This window comes from Lepidothrix coronata, unplaced genomic scaffold (genome assembly GCF_001604755.1).
Source record: "Lepidothrix coronata isolate B3197 unplaced genomic scaffold, Lepidothrix_coronata-1.0 Scaffold19, whole genome shotgun sequence".
Lineage (NCBI taxonomy): Eukaryota > Metazoa > Chordata > Aves > Passeriformes > Pipridae > Lepidothrix > Lepidothrix coronata.
In genome coordinates, this window is record NW_016690199.1 from 7,380,984 (window position 1) to 7,404,831 (window position 23,848).

Here is a 23,848-nt window from a genome sequence, read left to right on the forward strand (position 1 = left end):
TGCATCGGGAGGATGAAGCCCAGTTAGCTTTGGGGTGTGTGGGGCTGCTTCAGGCTAATGCATCAGCCCTTCAACTGTGCGCTGTCCTGGGTGTGAAGGCTGTACCTTTTCCTCCACTCAGGTGTCATCACCGTTCAGACTGTGTCACTACAAACATTTGAGTTCAGGAGGGAGAGAAATGACCTTAAAATAACTCTGTGTTTTGGAGAAGGCCTGCCACCTCCCCAGCAGCAGCAGGCACTGATGCTACCCTGGCTGTGACCAGCCTGTGTGTGATGTCTTAATGTCCCTCCAAAAAGACCAGGATCCGACCTATTTTAGATCATGCTATCTATTGTGAGCCAAGAGTCAGCTTTCCTTAGGGCAACAGAAGTGTTGAAGCTACCATAACCTGGGTGAACTCCCTGGGAATACTGAGCTGCATCACCTCCAGTCTGTCATACTACATACCCAGATTTGGATTTTTTTTCTCTTTCAATGAGAAAGATTAGGAAAATCTGTATAGGTACAAACCGACACGCATATGTACATGTAGCTCCCAGCACTTGCCCAAAAAATTATAATCCACTTACTGTATTCTTACTTGCTTTGTCTGATTGGAAAATGTTTAGCTGTTACCATGCGGATCTTGGGATAAGACTCCAGTCAAAAAGGATCCTGGCAAACTTCCTTCTGTTTTGAAAGTTGCCAGGTGATCCCGGCCATTTGAACTTTGCAATGCCAAACTGGCTTCTCAGCACCAAAGTCACATTTTAACTCAGCTTGTCTTTCTCCCTGGGAGTATTGACTTAGCAATAATATTTGCAGCCTGGTGTCAAGAAGTTCTATCACCAGCGTGCTGAGGAGCGATGAAACCTGACGTCCTAAGTAACAAACAGTGCCTGTGCATTAAGGGATTAACAAATCAGTGGTGGTTATGGAAGTCTTCCTGGATTCCTTCCAAGTGCTAAACATAGAGCTGAAATAATGCTTCATCCAGAGAAACCCGAGAAGGCCGGTGCTGCAAGGGATATTTACAAGCTTTAAAGGAGGATTTATATTCCAGTGGCCAGTGACACAATACCCCTTTGCTGGCTGGTGCATCTTGAGCAAGATTTGTTGCTTTTTATTCAGCATCTGTTGGCGGTGCTGCTGAGAGGTGGTGTCTTTGTACCCACTTCTGATGTGGCATTAAGTTGGTGCAGGAGGTCCTGAGCCTGCACTTTTCTCCTGCTTCCCGACATAACCTTTTTCTATAAGCACTTTGGAAGAAAGCCTCAGTGGGAGAGTCAAAAGCTCTCCAGCCTGTGCCTGGCAGCTGCTCTGCGCTGTGCATGTTACCTGCAACACAGTATGTGGGGAGTCACACTTCTGTTTTTCTAGTGACTTATTTGAACAGGTTAATGGAGAGAGCTTTTCTTACTCTTGGGAGATCAAGAAATACCGTCTCACAAGCCACACTTTGCAGTGGGAGGAAAATAAATGGAGATGGGGTGTTATTTATGATAGCCATATAGGATTTTTTGTTGTTGTTGTTTTGACATCTTTTGCTTTCTAGGGGAGGAGATGTGTATTTCTAGTTGTGAAATGAGCTGCTTCTTATTTTGCTGACCCATCAGTAAAGATCGCTCTTCCCCTTCTCCTTTGAGGAGAAATTACTCCAATTTTTACTTTTCCTTTTTACTCAGTTTATGCTGTAATGTTTTGCTGGCATAGCTGTGTTAGCTGGAAAGTCATACTTTTTCTTGGGTGGCATGGCTGTGCTGGCAAAATCTCTAGCAGCAGTTCTGGGGAATGCTGTAGCAAATGCTACTACCAGAAAAGGCCCCTCAGTCCCTGCTCTCCAGTGCTGGTAGGTGTAGATGTCTCCACAGTGGCAAAGACCCCACAAAGCCAAGTGGAGACCTCTGTGTCCTGGGGTTGACAGCGTGAGCCTTTCTCACAAGTGTAGCTGGTTTCTGGAAGTTTTAGTTGAAGTATAAAGAGGATGAATGCAAGTTCCAAGGAATGCTGTGTGTTGATTTTGGAGAGCTTCATGGGCATCATTTTTATAGTCTCAAATTCTCCAGGGAAGAAGTGCACTGAGTTCTGCTGTGTTCATGCAGTCAATCTGTGCAACATCACGTGGGAGAAGTCCTCATTTTTCTCTGTGTCTTGTGGGAAGTGTTCAGGAGAGCTGGTGTTAACCATTCTTTAGTGGTATGTGGTTGACTAGGTGAGGTTACCTTCTGTATTGCTAAGATATAACCCCTGAGGTGGGAGACCATATTTGGTTTCTGTTTAGGCATTCCCCTGAGCCGAAGGTGTCCAAGCAGAAAATAGACCCCTTAAGCCATCTTACACTGACCCTTGAACTAAAAAGGAATTTTTAATTACATACTTTCCCCTTAAGGTTAGAGAGAGATGTGTTTATAACATTTAGGAACTCCAAAGGCCATTTCTGGTTAGTTTTATAAGTAATGCGTACATTTTAGAGATAATAACAGTGACAAACTTCTGGCTATTCTTTCACATTGTCTTGCATTCATTCAGTACATTCTGTACAATGGCAAGGATTGAGACTTTCAAATAAAACTGAATTTTATAGGCTTTGTGGACTCATCACCCTGTTCTCTCTCCTTATAACTAACAACTGTGACCCATGAGGTGGCTATCGGGACTCTTTTTGGTTTATTGTCTCTGCTCAGCTATGTCTGGCTTTTCCCTCCAGAACAGAAATGCCAGAGGCATTTTTCTGCTCAAAGATGCCCAGGGCACATTGTACACCTTTGTTTCAAAAAGCCCAGCTTTGAACAAAGATTTTTGGGCTCTGAGTAACTGGACGTTTGACAATGAGGTCGTGGTGCATCTTTGAGGGAAAATCTCAAGTCCCCTGGAGCAGAGCAGAATTAAAAAAAAAAATCTCTGTGGAGTGACAGCCCTTGGGATTTATGAAGAACATAAGAGTATTTAATTAAAATTACGAATAGACTTCAGTATCACCAGCATTCACAGCAGTTCAGCATCTGTCTGCTAGCTGACTGGGATTTAGAGTATCCTTGGAAGATCTTTGGAGCATCCCTAGAAGTTCTTGAAAACTATGCTTGGTCTTATTTTTAAGAAACTGCATGCTTAGCCTAAATTAAAAGAAGGCTGCAGCTGTGCAGATAGTAAAATGATGGTAGGCAATGGCTGTAAACACTGCTATTAGAACAGAGCTGAGGTGTTTGAGCTGGGAGCTTCCATGGCCAGGGCATCTGCAGGCTGCTGCAATTCTTAGGCAAGTGGGATCTTGGCACAACCGTGCACTCAGCAGGCAGCTCCCAGCATAAAGGTCTGAAAACAAGGGGGGAAAATGTGGACTGCAGGATCGAAAAGAGCCTCATAATTGTTAGTACTGCGATGAACAAAGATGTAAATGCCATTCAGTGGAGAGCCCGATCTCTTCCCTAGGAGCAGAGGATGGAGGAGAAAAATAAATTGCCCACAATGTGCTGGCTGGCTCTGGGAGAGTCGGACTGCAATTTCCTATGTTGTTTTATTATCGGTTGCTTTTGTGCCAAGTCTGCCATTAACAGTTCCTGCTTGTGGAGTTGCCTCTTTGCTCTCAGAGTTGCTGTAAGGTCCTAAACTTTGGGCCTCCCTGTGAATTGGCTCTGGAGGTTTGTTGTGAGGCCACGGCTTGTGCCAGGAGCATTGCACACGCTCACCACGACAGGAACAGAATTACAAACCTGTCTAATTTCCCCAAAGTCTACCTACTGTTTGTATGTGAGGAGGATAAGTATAATTGCTTTAATTTAAGGTCTCACAAGGGAAATTGGATTTTTTTTTGTAATACAGAGCAACTCAGACATGAAAAGCTTTCCAGGCAGTTGGTCTCCATTTAAATTCAGAATACTGAAGGGGACGTGCCCTCAGTTACTATATTACCATTTTTAGGCAGTGTTTAAATGTTTAGCTGCATATTAATTTTAAGTAATAAAAAAGGAGATCAATGTTTGAGATCACACCCAAATATTCCTTTCAAGTCAATGGTGAGAATTCCTACAGGACTCCATGCATTTTGGAGTACAGCTCTAGCAGAACCAGATTTTCATGAGACCTTCTCTCTTGAGATCTTCTCTCATGAGACCTTTCATGAGACCACTCTCAAAACTTTGATTTAAGCCTCTAACTTGCATTGCATTGTCTACATGCATAAATGCAAAAGATGTTAACAGAATCTCTCAAATGTTCCTTCCTTGGCTGTGGTAGTAGAATCTTCAAGAAAACATAGCATGCAAAACCAATTGATGTCCAAGTGTGTTTCATTTCACCTCCTTCTTTTATGAATTAAAATGACAAGACTGATCTGACCAATTTGCTATCCAATAGATTGACTTGAGATGTAAGTAAATAATATGTACTTGTTCAATAAAGTGTTTTTCCTCCCCAGATAAGAGATGTACAGTTTATAGAAGCAATTCAGACATGTCTCAGACGTGCATCCAAAATACCTTCAAGGCCTTTAAGACAATGGTTTTCCTTCTGTTGACTCTGGACATCAGGGTCTTGAGCTGCTACCTACCAAAATAAATATTCTCCTGACATTCACCTTGCATTCATGCATATCTAAAATGCATGATCAGTGACAAAAATGAGCTTTTGTAACTTGTAATGACATCTGGATGGTGTACTGTGTGTTCTGGGGTTGTTGCCTGTGGTATCCAGGGATTTTATGAGACTATAGAGTTCCCTAAAAACCTATTATATTTATAATTCAAGAAGATTTGGATCCAGAAGTTGATTAACAGATAGACAGAGACATACTCAGTTGATTGAGTCTTACAAATTTGAGACAATCCTATCATTTCTTGCAACTTAAATTTTGAAAGGGCTGGAGCTGAATTTCTGTGTACGGGTGTGTGTGAGAGAGATGCACACACACAAAGCTCTGCCATGCCCCATTTGTTTCTGTTGTGGGTAAAGCAAGAACATTGGGTTTAATGAGGCTCAGTTTAACCTCCAGCTGTGAAATACAGGATTAGTAATATCCTGTGCTTAACCAGCTTTGTAATAATTTCGTTAGATTCTACTTTTTTCTCTGTATGAGGACAGGGCCAGGGAAAAAGCTGTTAACTGGAGTTAGATCAGGCTATGAAGAAGCAGCTTTTTGTGTCTTTGTAACATGTAGAGAGGTTCAAAGAACACAGAATCTCAGTGATCAGTCCATCTGAGAAGGACTGAAAAATGTCTCAAGGGGAAACTAAGCAATAGCTGCAGAGGCTTAGAAACAGATTTTTGCAATGAGTTAAATGCCAAATTCAAGCCTAGCTCAAGAAACATTCAGTGTCTGATATCTGAAAACAACTTGGAGAAGTATGGGAAGGATGTTAATCATTCATTGCTTTGAAAAAAATAGTGTCTTTACCCAAAACTGTAAGCTTGTGACAAGATTTTCTGTTTTGTTTTGATTTTCATGAAGCCAAAAATGCAAATCTAAATCTTTATAGGAGAGTTTTAAAGAATATTCAAACTATCTCATAGAAATTGAGACTGGCTGTAACTGATTGTCTCTGACTGTTTAAATCCTGGCTCAGCAGAGAACTTTGAATATCTGAGTGGTCTTCCAGAAGAAAGGGACTTGAGTGCCCATCCTGCCCTGAATGCTGCTTGAAAGAAGAGAGAGAAGGTCAGCAGAGCCCTTGGTCAGCTGGTGTCCAGCATTAGTTAAAGCCTGCAAGGAACCTTTGTTGATTTATCAGGAGGGTATTCAGATCTTTATTTTTCTCATTCCCACCCCTGTTGTTTTGTGGGATGTGGGAAGTGCCTTAAAGGCATCCCAGTGGCATTGCTGTGGCTGAGCTTTTTGGAAGAGGTGCAGTGTGGTTCCCTTTGGCCTCATTGCCTGGAGTGCAGTTGACAGGAGAAAATGAAAGGTGACTCCAGGGGATGGTGCATTGAGTTTGTTTCTATGCTTAATACTACATCCACATTTACATCTACTTGCCTGGAGGAACTGGGGCAGCATTCCTTAGCTTCTCCATTGGTATCCCTAATAAGGACACTAATTTTGATTCTAATGAGCCATGAATGGGCTCTATTAGTCTGTGGCTCTGAAACTCATGACATGCAAGCTGCAGACCAGACTGGGGCTACACCAAATGTCAATGGTTATAGCTCTGTTTGGCTTTGTTAACTATTGATCTGCATTTCTGTTTGGGTTATGGGCTGTGATACTTCAATCTCTCAGCTGTGCCAGCTCATATTTCCTCTTGAGCAAAGCCTGCCAGTTGTGTGATTATAATTATATACTGCAATTTGGTTTGAACTGATTATCTGAGTCTCCCATGAGTTATGGGTTTGATCTTTCTCTGCAGATCTAAAACAAGAGGACAAAAATACAGTATTAAGAGTGTACTAAAGTTCCCTACCTCCGTTGCTACAGAGAATGGAGAGGTTTGAAATTTGCACTGCTTTTATTGCCTGTACCCCACTGAGATACTAATAAAAGTATTTTTCCAATAGTGATTTTACATGGTGAAATCTGCTAAGCCTCTTACTGACTGTCTTCTGCCTTTCCCAAGGTTGTTACCTCCCCCCACAGTAGAAATTTTCAGCTGTGGCCAATGCAACCAGATGAAATCTGGTTGCCCCTCCAGCTTGTATGAATGCAGCTCATGATGTGAGGGAGAAGTCAGAGCATAGGCAGAAGTGGGGATCCTCGTCCGTGTGTTACATTTGCGAATGGTCCAAATTCCTCCTTACAGCTCCCTGTGCTGCTGCTGCACAACGGCTGTGCACCTCATTTCCATTTCCAACCTCACACCATTTCCATTTCCACCTCATTTCCACCTCATTTCCACCTCATTTCCATTTCCACCTCACACCATTTCCAACTCCGCATGAACTGCTGAAAATGGCTTTACTGATGGAACTGGGTGAGGGTGTGCTTGTGCCCTCCTGTCTGAATCCCAGGGAGGGGATCAGGAGAGTAGGTGTCTTGACAGACCTTTATCCTCTAAAGCCTTTGTCACCAATTCAGGAATGATCCCTGGATGTGCTACATGTACAACAGGGATATGAACCAGTGTAAAGGAGTTTAATCTCTCCTGTTACAGAAAGCTCATATTATTGCATGACATGGAAGATGTTAAATAGTTTTAATCTCATCCCTTAGGTTTTTTTTTCTTATTTGCAGAGTTCTTTCAAAATCAAATAGTTGATTTTTTTTTATTGCACTCTCGTGTGTAATCTCCAACTTGCCTGATAAATGCTGTTGAAGCTAATGAAACTCTTCACATATGTGTCAGATATGTGCTTTGCTGAGCTTATTTTTCCTTGAATATATCTTGTAGTGATAACTGCAATTACTGAACCTTAATTCAATTATTAGCTAGCTTCACACAGGGAAATTGCCCATCCCTCAGGTTCCTGGTGCATGAGACACTAAAACACAGGTTAATGAGATAAGGAGGAAGTGTTTGTGCAAGGTGGTGTGGTGGGGGATGTTCTCTGGGGCACAAGGCTGCCTGACAGGGCCACTCATGTGTGGTGCTGAGGTCATGAGAAACAGGGGCTGTTGCCCTGCTGCCCATGTGAGAGCTGTGTAAGGCAGATGCTTTGCAACGTCTCCTTCACGTTATTTGAGATGTGTTTCTGCTTTGCTTTGCCTCAGCAAAGTATCACTGCTCTGCTGGACTTACTAAGGCTATCTTGGGCCAGGTCATTCTTACAGAGAGATGTGTTCTGAGAGTGCCATTGAACTCTACAGGTGTCATAAAATACCTGTAGTTGTGAAGAAGAATAAGGTGATCAAGCTTTATCAACTGTTTGTGGGGTCACCGTGCTCTAAATCTGGATAGTAAGATGTTAATATTTGTGCAGATAATAATGGACTGCAAGGCTTTGTACATGAATATGGGAAAAGGGGTTTGGTCATCTGTGGTAAAGATACAGGTTTTTTTCAAGATGATAAAATAACTTTTTTCTATTAAGTTTCCAAATGTATTATATTCTTCTGTTCCCTTCTAGCTGGCTGACTGCAACAGCTTGCCACGAAATTTCAGTAAGGTAGAGAGAGCTAATGCATCCATGTATGGCTTCTTGGATCTAGGGGCTCTCTTTTAATACTGCTGCTGGTTGTTTGGGGCTCTGATTGCTTGTTCTTTCACATGCTAATGTTGGTGATTTCCATTTTTTAATCATCTGAATGTATTAAATATGCCACTAATTTATTTTTATTTCTGCCTGTACTTGTGCAATAGACATTGGTTAGTAAGTTCTGGCCAACTTCAAATCAAAGCCATTTGCCTACCTGAAGAGAAGCTGGCAGCTAAATTGCTGCACGAAATAGCAGGAAAAGATTTTGAGCTAAACCTTCCATTTAATTACCCAGTTGCAAACAATGGGTTGTTGAGTGTCAAAATTGAGGCAGTTTCAATTACTGGAACAATTATGGTTTAGAGAATTGTTGCTGGTAGGTTTAAGAATTTATATTACAGTGATGGGCAAGTAATCCAGGTAATGGACAGTACAAGAGTCCATAAAGATGAAGGCAGTCTGACAAAGTAGACTGAAATAAAACCTTCCAATTTTTTTCCCTCTTTACAAATGTATATAACCAAAAGCCAAGGTCTCAACAGAGTTTTCTATTTGACATCCAAGATTTATAGGGTGAAAGTAGAATCTGAAGTAAGAATGAGATTTTTTTTTCCATGTAGACTTTTTTTTTCACATAGAGAGAATTACCCAAATCATAAGCCCAAATCCTTATTGGGCTTACATGGTCAGGGTGCAATGCCCTTGCCCTATTGCTGAGGACCAGCTTCACTCTGATATTTAATTGATGTCTTAAGGAAATCCTGTGCTTTGTAGAAGGGGAGGTAACCACTAAAAAATGGAAATTGCTTGTCTGTCAGAAGGCTGGATGATGGTGTGGCATAATTGTTTGTCCAAAGCAAATCTTCTGAACTGGTGTCAATAAGGGTATCTTCTCTTGTCAATATTGAGTTCTTCACAAGATTGCTTTCCATCTAGTTGCATTTCATGCTGTTACATAATTTCTTCTAAAGTTATGTTGAAATGTGGATATAATGTTAATACATTTAAGTGGTGCGGTGTGTAATCTGCCGTCTCTTGAGCTTAGTGCAAGTGGGTCTCTGTTGTATGAAAATGAAGCTGATTATTATAAACCCTCCGAAATGACAGCCCTTTTGAAAGTCTGCTGTCGATGACTCTTGTGCTTGATTCTCTGCATTCTGGACACATTTTACCATCCCTTTATAAAGAGACTCCCCAGAGGTAAACAAAAAGGGGCTTGGTAGGACTTCTGGCCTTCGAATTGGTGCTTCGTTGTGTGGTTTTTTTAAATGAAGTGTAGACCAGGAGAGAAAGCTTTCACAATGCAGGAGGTTACAAATGAGTTACAAAGAGGTGAAGAGAGCAGCATCTCAGGTGCTCAGCTGTAGTCCTCAGCTGACACCAGGCCTGACCCTCCTTGCTCCTGCTGTGCAGCAGAAGGATGCAGGTCTCTAGCAGCTCTTTATCGCACCTACCAAGGCTCCAAGAGTGCCTTGGATATGCTTAGGCACGGGATGCCCATGTTTAGACACCCAAATTGATCCCAGATGACCCCACAGCCTGTGGGGAGAAGGGAAGCTGTAGCCCTGATGACTTTAATACTTCCACAGGGTACAGAGTCAAATTGATAATTTGTGATTAAATACAGTTTTTAAACTTTTTTCAGTCTTCATCTGTTACAACTTATAAGGAAGGAGAAAATACTGTTTTCAATTAAAGGCTACTTATGTAACAACCTTGTTTTGAATGCTAATTCATGAATTACTGGAACCCGACAGTGCTGATTTTTAATTTTCCTCAGTCACTTCAACACATATTTCTAATTGAAATAGATTTTTTGCTAATCTCTTTCGTAAATGCTGAGGACTTTCTGTCAAGTAAATTTCTGTCTTTCTGTATTTAATTTCTGTTAAGAACAGTCCATTTTGTTACATCAAAGTGTTTAAAAATTAAATCTGTTTCTTCTTTTTTCTCCATTCTAGCAGAAGTAACACTGAAGGGTAACAGAAAAGATAATTTGTCTAACTTGTCTCTAAGTTTTCAACACTTTATCTTCACAGTTGGTTCAACATAGCCACAGTGCTGATCTGACTTTACTGGACAGAAACAGAAAGGAAAATAAATGTTTCTTTGTAGTACTTTGACCTTAAAATACCCCAAACACCATCCATCTTCTTGTGTTATTTGTGTTATTTTTCAATTGAATCACTCAGCACAGTGGGTCAAAAAGTCAGAGGCCACCATTTCTTCTCCCTGCTAGCAGGATAGAAAGCTTTGATAGGAACAAGTGTTTGCTGTTTTTTTGTTGTTTTGTTCTGCCTTTTTTTTTTAAATGTAATTTTAAGCATTGGTAACCATCAAGACTTCAATTTCTATTTCTGTTTAAAATTATATATTATTTGTTATGGAAAATACCACTTTCCACCCATCAAATTGCTTCTGTAATCAAATTGCTTCTGTTTTCTAGACAGAAAAAAAGCAGTTGGGTTTGCAGTCCATTTTTACTAAAACCCTGATTTGTAGGTCCTTTTCTTTTCCCACTGATATGAGTAGGCCAAACTCCCTTCCCTAATGGGAGGGGCATGTCTGTGTCCATTTCTTTCATAAAAGGCGGACAAAGATCTCAGGCTTTGGTTCAAGAACAGTATCTTCTGGGGTCACTCTAGGTTCAGCCTAGTTGAAAAATTTAGCAATAAATGTCATGCCATTATTTCCAAGTATTGAAGACCGATTGTTTCGGAGTGACCACTCTGGAGCAGGCAGTGGGTAGCACAGGTTTGCACTGCACTGCAGGAAAAGTTGTTGGGTTTGCAGTCTTGTCCCCGTGCTCATCAGCTGGGAAAGGGAGGCAATGCCATGTGGAGTAGTGCTTAGTTAGACTGAGGGCAGGTCCTGCACTTTTGTACTGCTGGGAAAGTCAGGAGATGCTTTTTTTTGGGGTGGGGTTTTTGTTTGGTTGGTTTGGTTTTTGTTTTGTTTCATTTTGTTTAGCTTTTGGATGAAACTAGTGTTTGAAAACAATTCACATAAAAGAGCAAGAGCCACTCTGGACTAGTCAATAGCCATTTGTTGGCTTTTGCTGGGGACAAGTGTTTTTCAGGTTACACAATTTGATCAGGTTGGATAAAGACTGACTGTGAGTCTCCTCAGCTCTCTCTTGGTCTGCTTTGCTGTCTCCCTCCCTCTTCACTGCTCCTCAGCTTAGGAAGTGTTTCCAATAAAAGTTTAATCGAAACGGCATGCTCCCAGGGAGCTTTAGTTCAGATGAAAATGATTTTGCTGATAAATTCCTTGGAACTCCAGAAATGTGAAGTGATTTTACCTTAAGGATAATTTATTATAGACATGTTGCCCATTAGCTGGCAACATAATCTCCAGCAATGATGATGAACAGAGATGATCATGGATTGTACTTTTAAAATGCCTTTCTGAGTAGAAAAGCAATTTGGGATCCACTTACATCTCAGTAATGAAAATTAGGTAGGGTAATAAGAGATTTCATTTTGTGAATGAATTGACAATGCAAATATCAGGATTTTTAATTTAGGTTTAAGTGGAGTAATGGCTACTCATTCTGATGCATCATTAGTCATATTGCTTTTTAATGAGGGATTCACTTTCTTTTCCTGGTTAGCTCTAACACTGATAGCAAAGCCCAAGGAGTGTGTAAATATTTAGGGGGGTCTGTTGAAGATGTGTCACCACACTATTTTAATTTTAAAAAGGAAGAAAAAAGCAGTTTTCATTCTATGGTGAAGAAATACATATTTTCTTCCAATGCAAGGAAGATAAATAGTGCAGAACTGTGATTGGTAGCTTGTTGTAAAAAAAAAAAAAGGCAAACCACTCAAACAATTAGAGTAAGATACATTTTGAAATAACTTCTAGAAAATATAGAAGGAAAATTGCATTGAATGGACTGCTCATGAAAGGGACTATCTTCATGACAGACAGTGGGAGGAAAAAGTATTACTTTGGCCATCTCCAACATGGATGTCATATAAATAGTGGCAGATGAAGAATTCTTCTTGCCCTAGCAAACCCACTCTATGCCCCAAACACCTTGTTCCCCTTCTGGATAGATCTCTGTTCAGCATTTTTATTTCTTAGATGTCTTTTTTTTTTATGTCTTGTCCTATTTTTTTCTCTTTTTTGTTTCTATTCTTTAATTAAGAGCTTGTTTTGATGTTCATTGAACTCAGTGGGAATCTTTCCATCAAATTGAATGCATTAGGTCATATTCATAATCAGCAGTCACTGAAACAACCTAACAATAGTTTTGTCACACACTAGTGCACTGCCTTAAAAGGGATTTGCTTTAAAAAAGCAATAGAACTAATCCATTATAAACACTTGTTAGAGCAGAGTTTTGACTGTATCTGTGTATTTACCAACACAATTTCAACCAATTTAAGACAAATTGAAATTAATGCAGATTTTTGCTCCAGGCAGGAGCATAGGGCAGTTAATTAAATCAATTTAAACTAGCATATTTTTAGGCACAATAATGTGATATTGCATGTTGACTAGGTTTGGGTTTTGTTGCCTTCCTTCCTTTGGTGGACAAAGTGTTTTGACTTTCTATGAGGACAAGCTGTAGAGTGATGAAACATGTGGTGCACTGAATGTAGACCAACCCATTCAGAGCTGGGGGCAAGAGAGCAAGTTTCTGGGATGCAAACAAATGTTTACCAAATCTCTCTTTCTTGGGCCTGTTTCTATACTCCTGCTGCCCCATAAGTATTGTGCATCTTGCAGGTCTGTGTGCTTTGCATAAGTCTGAGCAATCCAGAGCCTCCAGACACTGTTGAGGCAGCACCTGCCCTTCTGGAGCGGAGCCTTTGAGGAGATCTGCAACCTTTGGGTCTCCATCACAAAGCTATAGCCTCACATTTTTACTCTGCTGTTTTATTCTGCTTTTGCCTTGGCTGTGCAAATACCCCTTCATCATGGATATCAGAGAAAGGTGCACGAGCTCCTGAGCTGACAACCTAAATGAATGGGTAGCAGACTGTCAGGACCTCTCCAGGAGGTTGCTGTGTCCCCATGCCACACAGTAGTGAAGAAGAGGTTGTGCATAGCAGGGCAGTGGAAGGAAAACCAGGCAAGGTAAATTTCTTTCAGGATAACCAGCAAGAGACATCACATGCCTGGGACACCGCCAGTAAATTAAGAATCTTCTCATCATCTTCCTTTGTGACCTGCTAACCTTCCTTTGAAATACCTCCCAGGAATAGTGGTGGCAACTCAGTTTTGCAGCAGTCACTTTTCGGCCTCAGAAGGAGTTATCTCCTTCAGATCTCTCTCTGACTCTATTGTGAAATGTGAAAGAAATATAGGCCAGATCTTCTCTGATGCCACTTCGTAAATTCAAGGGAATCCCAGACATCTGATATGGTGAAGTCATTCTGTATCGCTTGATTCCGTGTGAGACACAACATTTCCCAGCAGATTGCATGATACTGGACTAGCATCCATTTCTCATGATGGCTTTCTTGAAAATTTCCCTTCTCCTTACAGCTTATAAAAAGAAAGTTGATAGGATGAGGGCTCCAGAAGGTTTGTGTAAGCACTGAGTCACTGTAGAAGTTTTAACGTATTAAAACAACATTTTGAAATAAAACCAAAGATGAATGTGTGCTAAACAGGCCATGTACCTACAAGAAAATGTTTCTGACACTGATAGAAAATGACCTATCCACTCTGACTGCACCAATTCTTCTCTTGGAGCAGGAAATGTAAATGAACTTTCAGTATTTCCAGAGATCTGTGCACGGCCACAGTCCCTAAAGTCTCAGTTATGCTTGGGCCTTTGGGTTACTGAGGGATTTTTTTATACAATTGAGCTGATTTATGAGATTTCCTGTTAAATTTTATTGCACCAATGATTTTTCTTTGGTTCTTTTGAAGTAGAAAACATCATTTCTACAGCAAAAGCAAGTTGAAAGTCTTAATGGAGCATAAAAATCTGAAAGGTCATGATTTTGTAGCTTTAAAGTAGAGAACAGTGCAGTACTTGATACTCTTAAAAATATGAAAAGTTAATGAGGATGTTTATTGGTAATAAAGAAAGAATATTCTCCCAGACCTTTGATTTTGGCTACTTGAGTATTGACTTTTTGTGAGTGTACTTTTATAAATGAAAAACTCTTCTCATTCTAGGACTGTCACATTTCAAAATCACTGAGCTAGCTAACAACACAATGCAGAAACTTTGTCCCAGGGAGATTATTCAGTCATCCTAACACCCAGTGCTGCTTCTCCCTTTGAGTGCAGACTATTGATTGCATTTACCTGGTTTCTAGGGTCATATAGATGACCTTTATGTATTTGACTTTGCTAAAGACCTGTGGCTGCAGGCAAATTTGTAACCAAATAAGAAACCCTTTCTATCAAGGTAGGTTTTGCAAGTTTAGGTGAATCATAGTAGCATTGTTTACAAACTCTCAATCTAAAAAATGTCCCCTGATGTATTTTTTTTCTGATTTTGATTTAATCTGAGATCTTAAAAATATTTTTTTATATGCATCCTAACAAATGTTTTTAATGAATGTGTAGGAACTTAGGTAAAACAAAAATGCCTTCCTGCTGTATCACCTAATGGAATAGATCTTGAACAGTTCACTTCCAGCTGCTTGCAGATGTTTTCTCCAGGTCTGGACATGAAAAAAGCATTTTGTTACAGTGTTTACTATCACTGTTGTTGCAGGCAGAAGTAATGAGAACAGGTCAGAAGTGGTCGTGGGAAAAGCCAGGACAGGGCCAGGAGCAGCACAGCTTTCCTTTATGTCATTGATACAGTGTCCTGTTTTCTGTCCCTGTCTTTGCAGCAGTCCAGCACGGGGGACCTGAGGACTCTGAGGAAAGGATTGTCCCCGTACCACTCTGAGTCACAGCTCTCATCACTGCCACAGTATCAAGATGCCCTGCAAAATGTAAGAGAAGTTTCCTTACCTATATAGACAGAGCCGTGGGTTTCCCTGAAAGTGGAAGGGGCGTGTGAAGATTATGGGGGAGCTCTTCCAGGTGTCAGTTCACCCTGAAACTGGTGGTGCAAATGTGCAGCTAATACCTGCAGCTGTTGGGAGGATGGGGAGCCCTTGGAACATTGGTCTTTACCTGAATTTGGATCATTAACTTCCCAGCGTAGGTTTTCAGTCAACTGACAGTCACTGCTGTGCATCTTTAAAGCTAGGGTGAGTCTTGTTATACCTGCAGCTGCTTCTTTGTAAATGCCCCGGGCCTGAAGTAAAAAAGCTGGTTGTGGATGAAGCTTGCCAGGTGTCTGGCAGTGTGTGGTCAGGGTTGCTTTAGCAAATAAGTTCTTAGGCTCTTCTGTATCACAGATGAGGTTTATGTTTCCTAAGATTTGCCTGCATTGCTTCTTCTCAAGCAACAGAATAATCTCTATTAAAGCCTGTTGCAGAAGATGGATACTGTGCTGCTGTGACAGGACTCCTCCTGCACCATGTACTAGGCATGGCTGAGGATCCCGAGCCCTGCCAGATGATTGCCTTCCAGATGTTCCCTTCACTGCTTGGGCCTCTGCATTTGCTTGGTGACATTGTTTTCCAGATTGCAGGCAGAGCGTAGGTGCAGTCAGAGAGTCCTGGTGGGAGTGGGCTGTGAGTGTTGTGAATGTGAACAGAAGCCTGATGACAGCACAGCTGGAAAACCTCCCTGTCCTGTTTCTGGGGCACTGGTCAGCAGAGCTGTGGGTACTGTAGGCTGGTTGTATGTTGGCTGCTTGATTGGGTAAAAGTCATTCTTTAGATTTAGTGTATATATTAGAGTAGTAAAGAAGGGAGCAATAATAATTTAATAATAATTTAAGAAAGTTTGTGTAAATAAAACTCCAGTATGAAAGCAGATCCCCTTTCTGTCCCTGCTGAACTGCAAACTTCAAGCCAAATGATTCAAATGCTTCAAATCAAAAAAAGAGAATAAAACCATCCAAATGAATATTCACTTTTCTGACTTTGTGCCCCGTGTATAAAGACAGGAGACTTTGCAGAGAGTGCAGAAAGACATGAACCTGAAGATGTTTGTCTGGCAGTGCCAGCCTTACAGTTTTGGGGAGTTTTCTTTGCTTCTCTTATGCTCAGGATTTTGATCTCCAGCTTCCAGGCAGGCAACGCTGAGTCAGCCTGTGCTGGTTGCCCCAAGAAGTGGTGCTACACTCATGTTTATCTTGTCAGTCAGGCTGGGATACAGCCAGCAGCTCTCTGCAGAGGAGCTGTGCCGGGGCTGAGAGCTGGCAGGAGTTTTCTGCCTGAGCATCAGCCCCCGCAGCTCACCAGGGCTCTGTGAGGGCTGGCAGCAGATGGTGCTGCCTGCTGGAGCCCTTCCTGGCCACTTGTCCCTATTTTCTTTCCTTCCTCAAGGAAGAGGTGGCACCTGGCATTTATGGAGAGGCCTGGGTGCTGTGTGACACTCACCTTCATCTGTCACCCTGGCTGTGTTCTGCCTTCCTTGCGGGAAGATGGTAGAGAAAAAACAAAACCAGCTTTGGATCCAAATCCACATCCTCTGGGATACTTACATAGCTGTTTATTTACTTATTCCTATCAAAATCCCTTTGGTTTTTGGCTTGACATGATATATTGGTTTTATGATGAAGGGCAACGATCACAAATTCATGCAGATGTCTGAATGTCTTGGGCACCTCCCAGAAGTGGACATTGAGACATACTGGAGTTTCTCTGCAGCTTTTTTTTATTGACAGCAGGCCTAAGTTTGTGAGAAATCGTTTCTCTCTGTGCCTGCACAAGCTTCATGCGGGTGACTGATGGACAATTGATGTCAGCTTCAAAGCTGTCACATCCATTCAGAGTTTCATCATTGTCACTGCCTGTGCAACTCCTTGAGGAGGTTCCTCAGCACATCCCTCACTGTCACACAGTTTACAAGCTGGCATCACTCCAGCTCTCCATGGCCCTGACGTACCTCAGTTAATGACACACTTTGGCGTTTCTAATGGATCCTGGAAGGGTGAATTGTAGATTTGCTCTGTAGTCTGCTGTGGTTACCAAATATCCAGGGAAAGCAGTCCTGGGGGTTGGTTCTAACCTACAAGACCCTGGTCTGTGAAAGGGAAGGTGTGATATGTATGTTAGCTTGAACTGATAGCAGACTGGTTGATCTCCCCAGCGCTGGGAACTGCAACCCAGAGCGATCTCATGGTGTATCAGAGGCTCCCTGTGTCCACTGGGAGGTGAGGGTGATTTCCTTTGGCTCAGACACGAGAGGAGGTGGCAACAAGCTCCCTGTGGGACTTATATTTCCCTGGGTTGAGAAGGGCAGAGCAAGCTGGCTAGGCTGATTCCACTGTAGAGATTTGTAATGGAAGTACTAAGGTTGGTGTGCAATGAGTTCGGGTGGAAAAGTGTGTGTAAAAACACCAGCAGGAATTCTGGAGCAAGGGGTGCTTTAGCCTGTGCTCATGGCCAAAGACATGACTGACAGCAAACAAATGGGTAAACACCATAGGATGAGTGGTTTATGTCAGGACCGGGAGGTCTGTGCTGTGATAAGGCCACAGCACAGATGGCTCATCCCTAGAAGACTTGTTCCCTGATAACGGGAGCAGTGTTACACCATGATTGTTCTTCCTGTGGTTCCAAGAGGAAGGATTAGATAATGTGCTCAAAATGATGAAAAGGAGGCAGCAGGCAGCAGCTTTCCTAGGGTTTATGGAGGGTGAGTAACCAAGATGCTGAGATGAAGGTCAGCCTGTAGTAACCACTGACTCCTAAAGCATGTGAAAAATGTGTCCCAGAACCCAGTTCTTTGCTGTCAGTGAGGAGGGATGCAGAGCTGTCATTAGGAGTTGCTAGTGGGTGTCCCTTGTCCTCTGTGTCACACGCAGTGACCTTGACAACCTTTTGGTGAATGTGTGAGTTTGTAGGTGTGCAGGTTAAAATAACCTGAGCAACAGGTTAAAATAATCATCACCTTCTCCTTCCTTAAGTTGTTGTACTGAGTTTGTAGCGTTCCCTTGCTGAGGAGCAGGAGTTCCTAGTGGTTCTCTGTCTGGGTGCAGGAGGATGTGTCTGCAGGTGCTATAGGTGGTGGCTGGAGGAAGAGACCTGTGCTCATCTGGGGTCTGGAGCTGGGAATGCCTGGGGAAAGTATATGAAGATACACTCTGTGAAAGCTGAGAAAAGCTCTCTCTTTTTGAGAAGACAATGATGATGGTGCCAATACCCAGCGTTTGTATGTTCCTGAGGACTACAGTAAGTATCTCTGGATAAAAGTGAGATTTCCGTTTGGATGTTCAAAGCTGCGTCTCTGAGGAGTCTAGATTAGAGGCCAGACTGGGGAGTCACAATTTCTTTTGCCTCCCTAGGGCTACTTCAAAAACAACAAGATCCATAGGAAAGTGCAGAGAAACAGAAGTGTGGTTATGTAGTGGAGAACACTCAACTGAGAGGGCTGCTGAGTCTCTGGCTTCCTGGCACTATCTCTGTATTTTTCTCCAGTGTGCATTTCGTGCAGGATGCAAAGCCTGGGAGACACCTCTGACTGCCTGGCTATAGCACCAACTCCTTCCCTTAATTCCCACCATGCTGTCACAACGAGCCGTGTTTTGTAGCTCTGCCTTGTGGAGATACTCGGGGGAGGTGTGTTCCGTTGTGCCAGATGGCACACATGCTATTGCAAAAACAAACCCAAATGTTTGTGGTATGTAGGTGTAAAGAGAAGCCATTAGATGGGGTGGGAAGGGATGACGAGAGTCCTTGGCTGAAGCACTGGCTGGCTGCTGAGCCTATGAGAGTGGTGATGAGGAGAGGTGATACGAGGGCACATAGTAGCTAAACCAATGACCATCCTATCTCTTCCTTTTGGCTGGAAAGATGATGGTCTCCATCCTCTTCAATACAAGGCCAAGGCAGAAGAAAAGTGAGAAGGTAACTCGGTATCTCCCTCTCAGTCCCCCGCAGAGGAAGGACCAAGCTGGCTCCTGCACCAACCTGGCATAGGCAGGAAGACGTGGCTCTGGCCGAAGCGTGGTCTTGGGTTTCAATGGGGAACCCAGAGCAAGCCTTCTGGTCCCTCAGTGGGAGTAAATCTGTCCCTCTCGGGAATATGAACTGGATCAGCTTCTTAAAGCCAACCTGACTTTTAAAATCAAGTTTGAAATGGCAAGAGACCACCACACTGTTGCCACTGCAGTGTCCAGGAGATGCACTCAGAAGAGCCAGGGGAACCCTCTAGGCATTGATGCCCCTGCAGAGTCACCTGGTGCACTAAGGACCTTAGCAGGGCCCCAGGCACAGCACAGCACAGCACAGCAACCCTTCCACTGCCAGCAAGGACCCCCCAGCCCCTGTCAGTGCTGCATGAAGTCCCTGGGCTGGTTGGTGCCTCTGCCATCCCCAGGACCGCCTTTGTGTCTTTAGCATCTCATTGTGGCTCTCAAAATGTCTTCAGCCCCTTCTGTTGCTCCACCAAGCCCATCCTGTGTAGTGCTCTGATGGTCCCCCTGCCTTCTCCTATCCCTGTGCCCCATCTCTGTGGCTGTCAGGTGAGCTGAGTGTTGCCAGTGTGCATTGGAGGACGACCCCAAGCTGGTTTCTCACCTTCCCACAGTGGTGATGGCCATGGTCCCTTTTTAGGCAGGGGGAAACAATGATTGAGGAACAATGATGGCAGAAGGCAGAAGCTCCTTCCCACCAGCTTCATTGATACCACCAGGATGCTATTGAGCAGACAAAGAGAGAAATTCAAGGCAGCTAATTTGCTGCTGCAGCAACAGTGGCTGTGGAAGGGAAAGTAAAATGAAAGGTTTGTCACCATTTGTGACTGGGGAGTGCTATTGAGAAGCTTCAGAGTGTATTACCAGCAGCTGAGAACAAGCTGGTCCATTTTTGAAGGCAGCTGCCCTTCATCAGCTGTTATTCCAGAGGCTCTGAGCGGCGGGTTGCTTTTTTCCCCATGACAGCCAACCTGTACAAAGTTTGCCAAAGACAAAGTTTGGGGATTTGATGAGCAAAAGAGGCACTGACAGACTGTATCCATAATCTGCCTTTACAGATATCCACAGGAGGCAAAAAAAATGCATCTGCTTTGAGGATCTGCTGTAGGTTCTCATGCTTACTTGTCACATGCATTTGTGTGGGACTGGAAACAGGTCAAGGAAGAGGCAGGGGCACAGCAGACCCTTGCTCTGCCCCAGGCCTGGGAGGGCAGCCAGGCTGAAATGGAAACACGGAAGGGTAATACAGGTGTGGGCAGGTATCCTCCTGTGTCTGCATGCATCCTCTACCCACCCAGAGGCTTTCACCTGGGCCATCCCCAAATCACATTTGCTTCAAAATCAGGAAAGTGTTAAAAATATCCACTGTTTCCTTCTGAAAACAAACTTGCTTGATGTTCTTTTATTAAAAGAAGTAGCACCTCTCAAAATCCTTACGCTGACAGTGCCCCTGTGAGTCAGTCAGAGTTAGTGCACTTGTCTGCTGGTACAACGTGGGCTTGCTTTGTCCGGACAGACTTGTTCTTGTTCTGTTCACTTGTGTCAGGTAGTTATGGGCTGCAACTGCTCTGAATATGTCATTTTGGCAATAATTTCACCGTCTGAGGGGGCAGCTGAAGCTGCTGGTGGGGTGTTTTACCAGTGTGCACCTGCCCCAGCTCCCCGGGGCTGTTACCAACCCATACAGTGGCCGCCCTCTTCTCCCCTGCCAGTGCTGGAGGAAGCTGGCTCACCAGCTGTGCATGCACCAAGGATTCTCCCGAGCCTGGAGCCGAGATCTTCTGTGAGTGTGTGGTACTGAGAAAAGACACCCTTCCTGTTTGTAATGACATCCAGTTGCAAACAATGTCCTGACTTTGTTTTCTGCTTGGGACAGTCCCTGAAATCTTCCTTTCCCTTCAGTGCCCTAGCACAGCCCATACATGCCTGCTGGGGAGAAGGGCTATTCTTTTGTCAGGTGTCCATGATGTTTGTGCTGAGAAAGTAATGAAACAGTTAATTTTTTTCATTATTAATCAGAAAGTGCCATGTAAGCCCTTTTTCTTACTTAAGCAGACATGCAGGAAGACCACGATGATGCAGGAGGTGGCTGAGCTATGCAGACTGGCTCTGTCTGCCTCCTGTGTGGACCCAGCAGTTAATTCATGAAATTTGAATGTTTACATGACCAGCTGCTCTCTACGATTAAAGGCAGCAAATTAAGTAATGCCAAAGGAGATTAGCATCTGCAATAAAGTCCCTTGATTTGATAGGGAAGATGCTAATACAGACTGCTGATGGCTCTGCACTCACTCCCATTGGTGGCTGGGACCTATGTTGTGCTGGGCAGCTGCAGCTGTCTGTGGGATCTTCCACATGTTTCTTCTGGTGTGCCTGGTGGCAGGGTGGCACAGTGTCAAGTGCTCACAGCTGCAAGGCAGCCCACTGTGTCTTTGGGAATGTAGGGCTGTGCAGCCATTTAAACCCACAAGAAGGGAGCTGGTGGTTTGTTTTGAGCTGGATGCTGGCAGGCTTTCTGCACAGTAGGCATGGAATAACAATAACCAAGTGTCATCATCTCTTTGGATCATCTGCAAGGCAGGCAGGACACAAAAAGGACCTGGGTGCTCCCTGGCTCTCGTGATGGTGTCCCATGCTCAGATATCAGACGTCTGGCATCTCTGCAGCAGGGTGGCAAAAAGGCTGTTCTTTGCATGGTGTGATTTGCAGAGGAGCCGACGCTTCTTTGTGCCTCCAGGAAATCTTCTCGTAGCCAGCAAGGAGCCCTGGGGCTGCTGCCAGGGTGCCATCAGGGAGCCTTGTCCCTGCAGGACTGTGAGAGGAGCTGGACCCCTTCAGGAGCACCACTCATGGTGGCAATGGCAGAGCTGCCACGGGTATGCAAAGATGGAACAGAGAGGAAAGGGACTCTGAAGGGAGGGAGGGCGAAATGTCAGCCCGGAGTCATGTCACACTTCAGCGCCGCGCGGCACCGGTGCTTTGTTTCAGACATCAACCCTCTGCAGCTGCAAGGCAACGGAGGACAGGAAATGTGGCCCGGGCTGCAAAACAATGAGGGGGTTTGATCTGCCTTTGTGGGGCCCAGGGAATTTCTCAGGCTGGTGGTAATAGGAGATATTTTTTGTGTGTGACTGCCCAGAAATGCCACTCATCTCTGTGTGAAGGGAGATACCTCTTTCTGAATGGACCATCAGTCTGTGTGAGCCCAGTGCTTGCCTTTGGTGCTGCTGTGCTGCTTTTCTGATGGGGACATCATGCTTCAGGGTTTTGGTGCGTTCCTTCTCCCATGCCAGAGTGGCCTTGTGCTCTCAGTCCTTGATTTTGCTGCCAGTTTTTCCCATCTGCCCCCAGCAATGTCTGGCTGGAGCTGCTCCAGGTGCTTCCTTAAACTTGTAGCCACATGCACTATTCAAAAAAACAAAATGTGCTGGGCCCCCCATTCTGTCAGCGCACCGGGACTTGGGTGCCAGACATGGCCCCTTTCCATGGCGCTATCCAGCTCTGCCACCCACTTTCCATGAACTGTCAGCATGTTACTGCCTCCTGCTTGTCCCTTAACAGTTCCTAATTTGCAGAGTGGCATTGACATTTCTATTTACGTAAAACACCTGGATGGTGACAGGTGCTAAGGAAGGGTCCAAGTATAATTCAAACCTGGGTATGCAGGCGGCAAACAAAACCACTGTGAGATAAATAGATGTGCCTGGGAACTTTATTGTGAGTTGTCTGGCAGTGCCTGATGTAATGTAATTTTCTGTGTTCTGTCTTGGCAATAAAAACTTCACAGTGTCTGATATGACTCCATTAAGCTTTAATGTTGTCTGAGGTATGCCATTAGAAAAGTGTGGCTTATTTAATCAGGTTTGAATTCTAAATATCTGCTTATTTTTTGAAATGGTAGACAAACATTTATAGAAGGCAAGGAGATGACGTGAGGTTCCGAAGCATTAACATTTGCTTGTATGCTCCACGTTGGTCTGAAGCATCCTCAGTACCTGGGCTGTGCCTGTTAGCTGAAGTAAAATCGGCATGACGTTCTCCTCTGGGTTTTGAAACTTAGTTTTTGCAGCCTTTCTGCAGATCAAAAATAGCTCTCTTGGAGCTGAGATAGGAGAGGGTGTCATTAAAAGATAGAATATAATTGAGCAGAAGGTGATTGAAAACTGATGGCAGGACCAAGGTCTCATGTCTTTTCAGGTCCCTGGAGGAATGAAGGAGAAATTGTTTATCACAATTTCTTTGTTCTTTTTTAGGTTTCCGATTCAAAACCCCTAAAAGAGCAGACACCTGTCGTCCCTAGTTAGGCTCTTTTCTTCTTGGGTTCCGAAGCATTCCCACTGTTATTAAGCCTTACTTTACCTCTGTGGAGGTGTGTCATTATCAGGACTTTGCAGTGTGCCCTATTACAAAGACTCTTATTAATTTTGTTCCTCCAGACACATAGGAAGGGAGTATTGATGGCAGTGCTTGTCACATCTGTGCTGGACCATATCCCATGCAACCAGAGAGAGCCAGCAAGGACTCATTAGGCAACTTGGTCTTAGACACTGGTAACGACACTGTGGCTTGGTACAGCAAGACGTTTTCCAGCAGCTGCAAGTTGAGGCCTCTGCTCTTCATTTTTTGGTGTCAGACTAAAAAGGATCACTGGCAGTATTTGTGGTCTTTGGATTTCCTTTCTAACATTAGCACTGTTACTTTGCTGATAAACTTTGGGTTCTTGGCTGGGGCAGTGAATGGGGCTAATTTGATTTGCTTTGTTTTCTGCTTTGGATTGGAGGCTGTCAGCGGATCAAACATCATTCTAGCAATAGAGAACTGGGGAACTTACCCCTGTGTGTAGCATAT

General features: G+C 43.6%; 1 protein-coding gene across 2 annotated transcripts in view; it reads left to right on the forward strand.

Annotated features, from left to right (window-relative positions):
• The window catches only part of CCDC85C (coiled-coil domain containing 85C), a 110,777-nt gene that overhangs the window by 69,968 nt on the left and 16,961 nt on the right, over positions 1-23,848 (forward strand). Inside the window, exon 3 of one of the 2 annotated variants that reach the window (XM_017807568.1) lies at positions 14,853-14,957. In XM_017807568.1, the coding sequence (XP_017663057.1) occupies positions 14,853-14,957 (105 nt within the window). The remainder of the gene's footprint in view (positions 1-14,852; positions 14,958-23,848) is intronic. The other variant, XM_017807569.1, reaches the window with a different exon arrangement.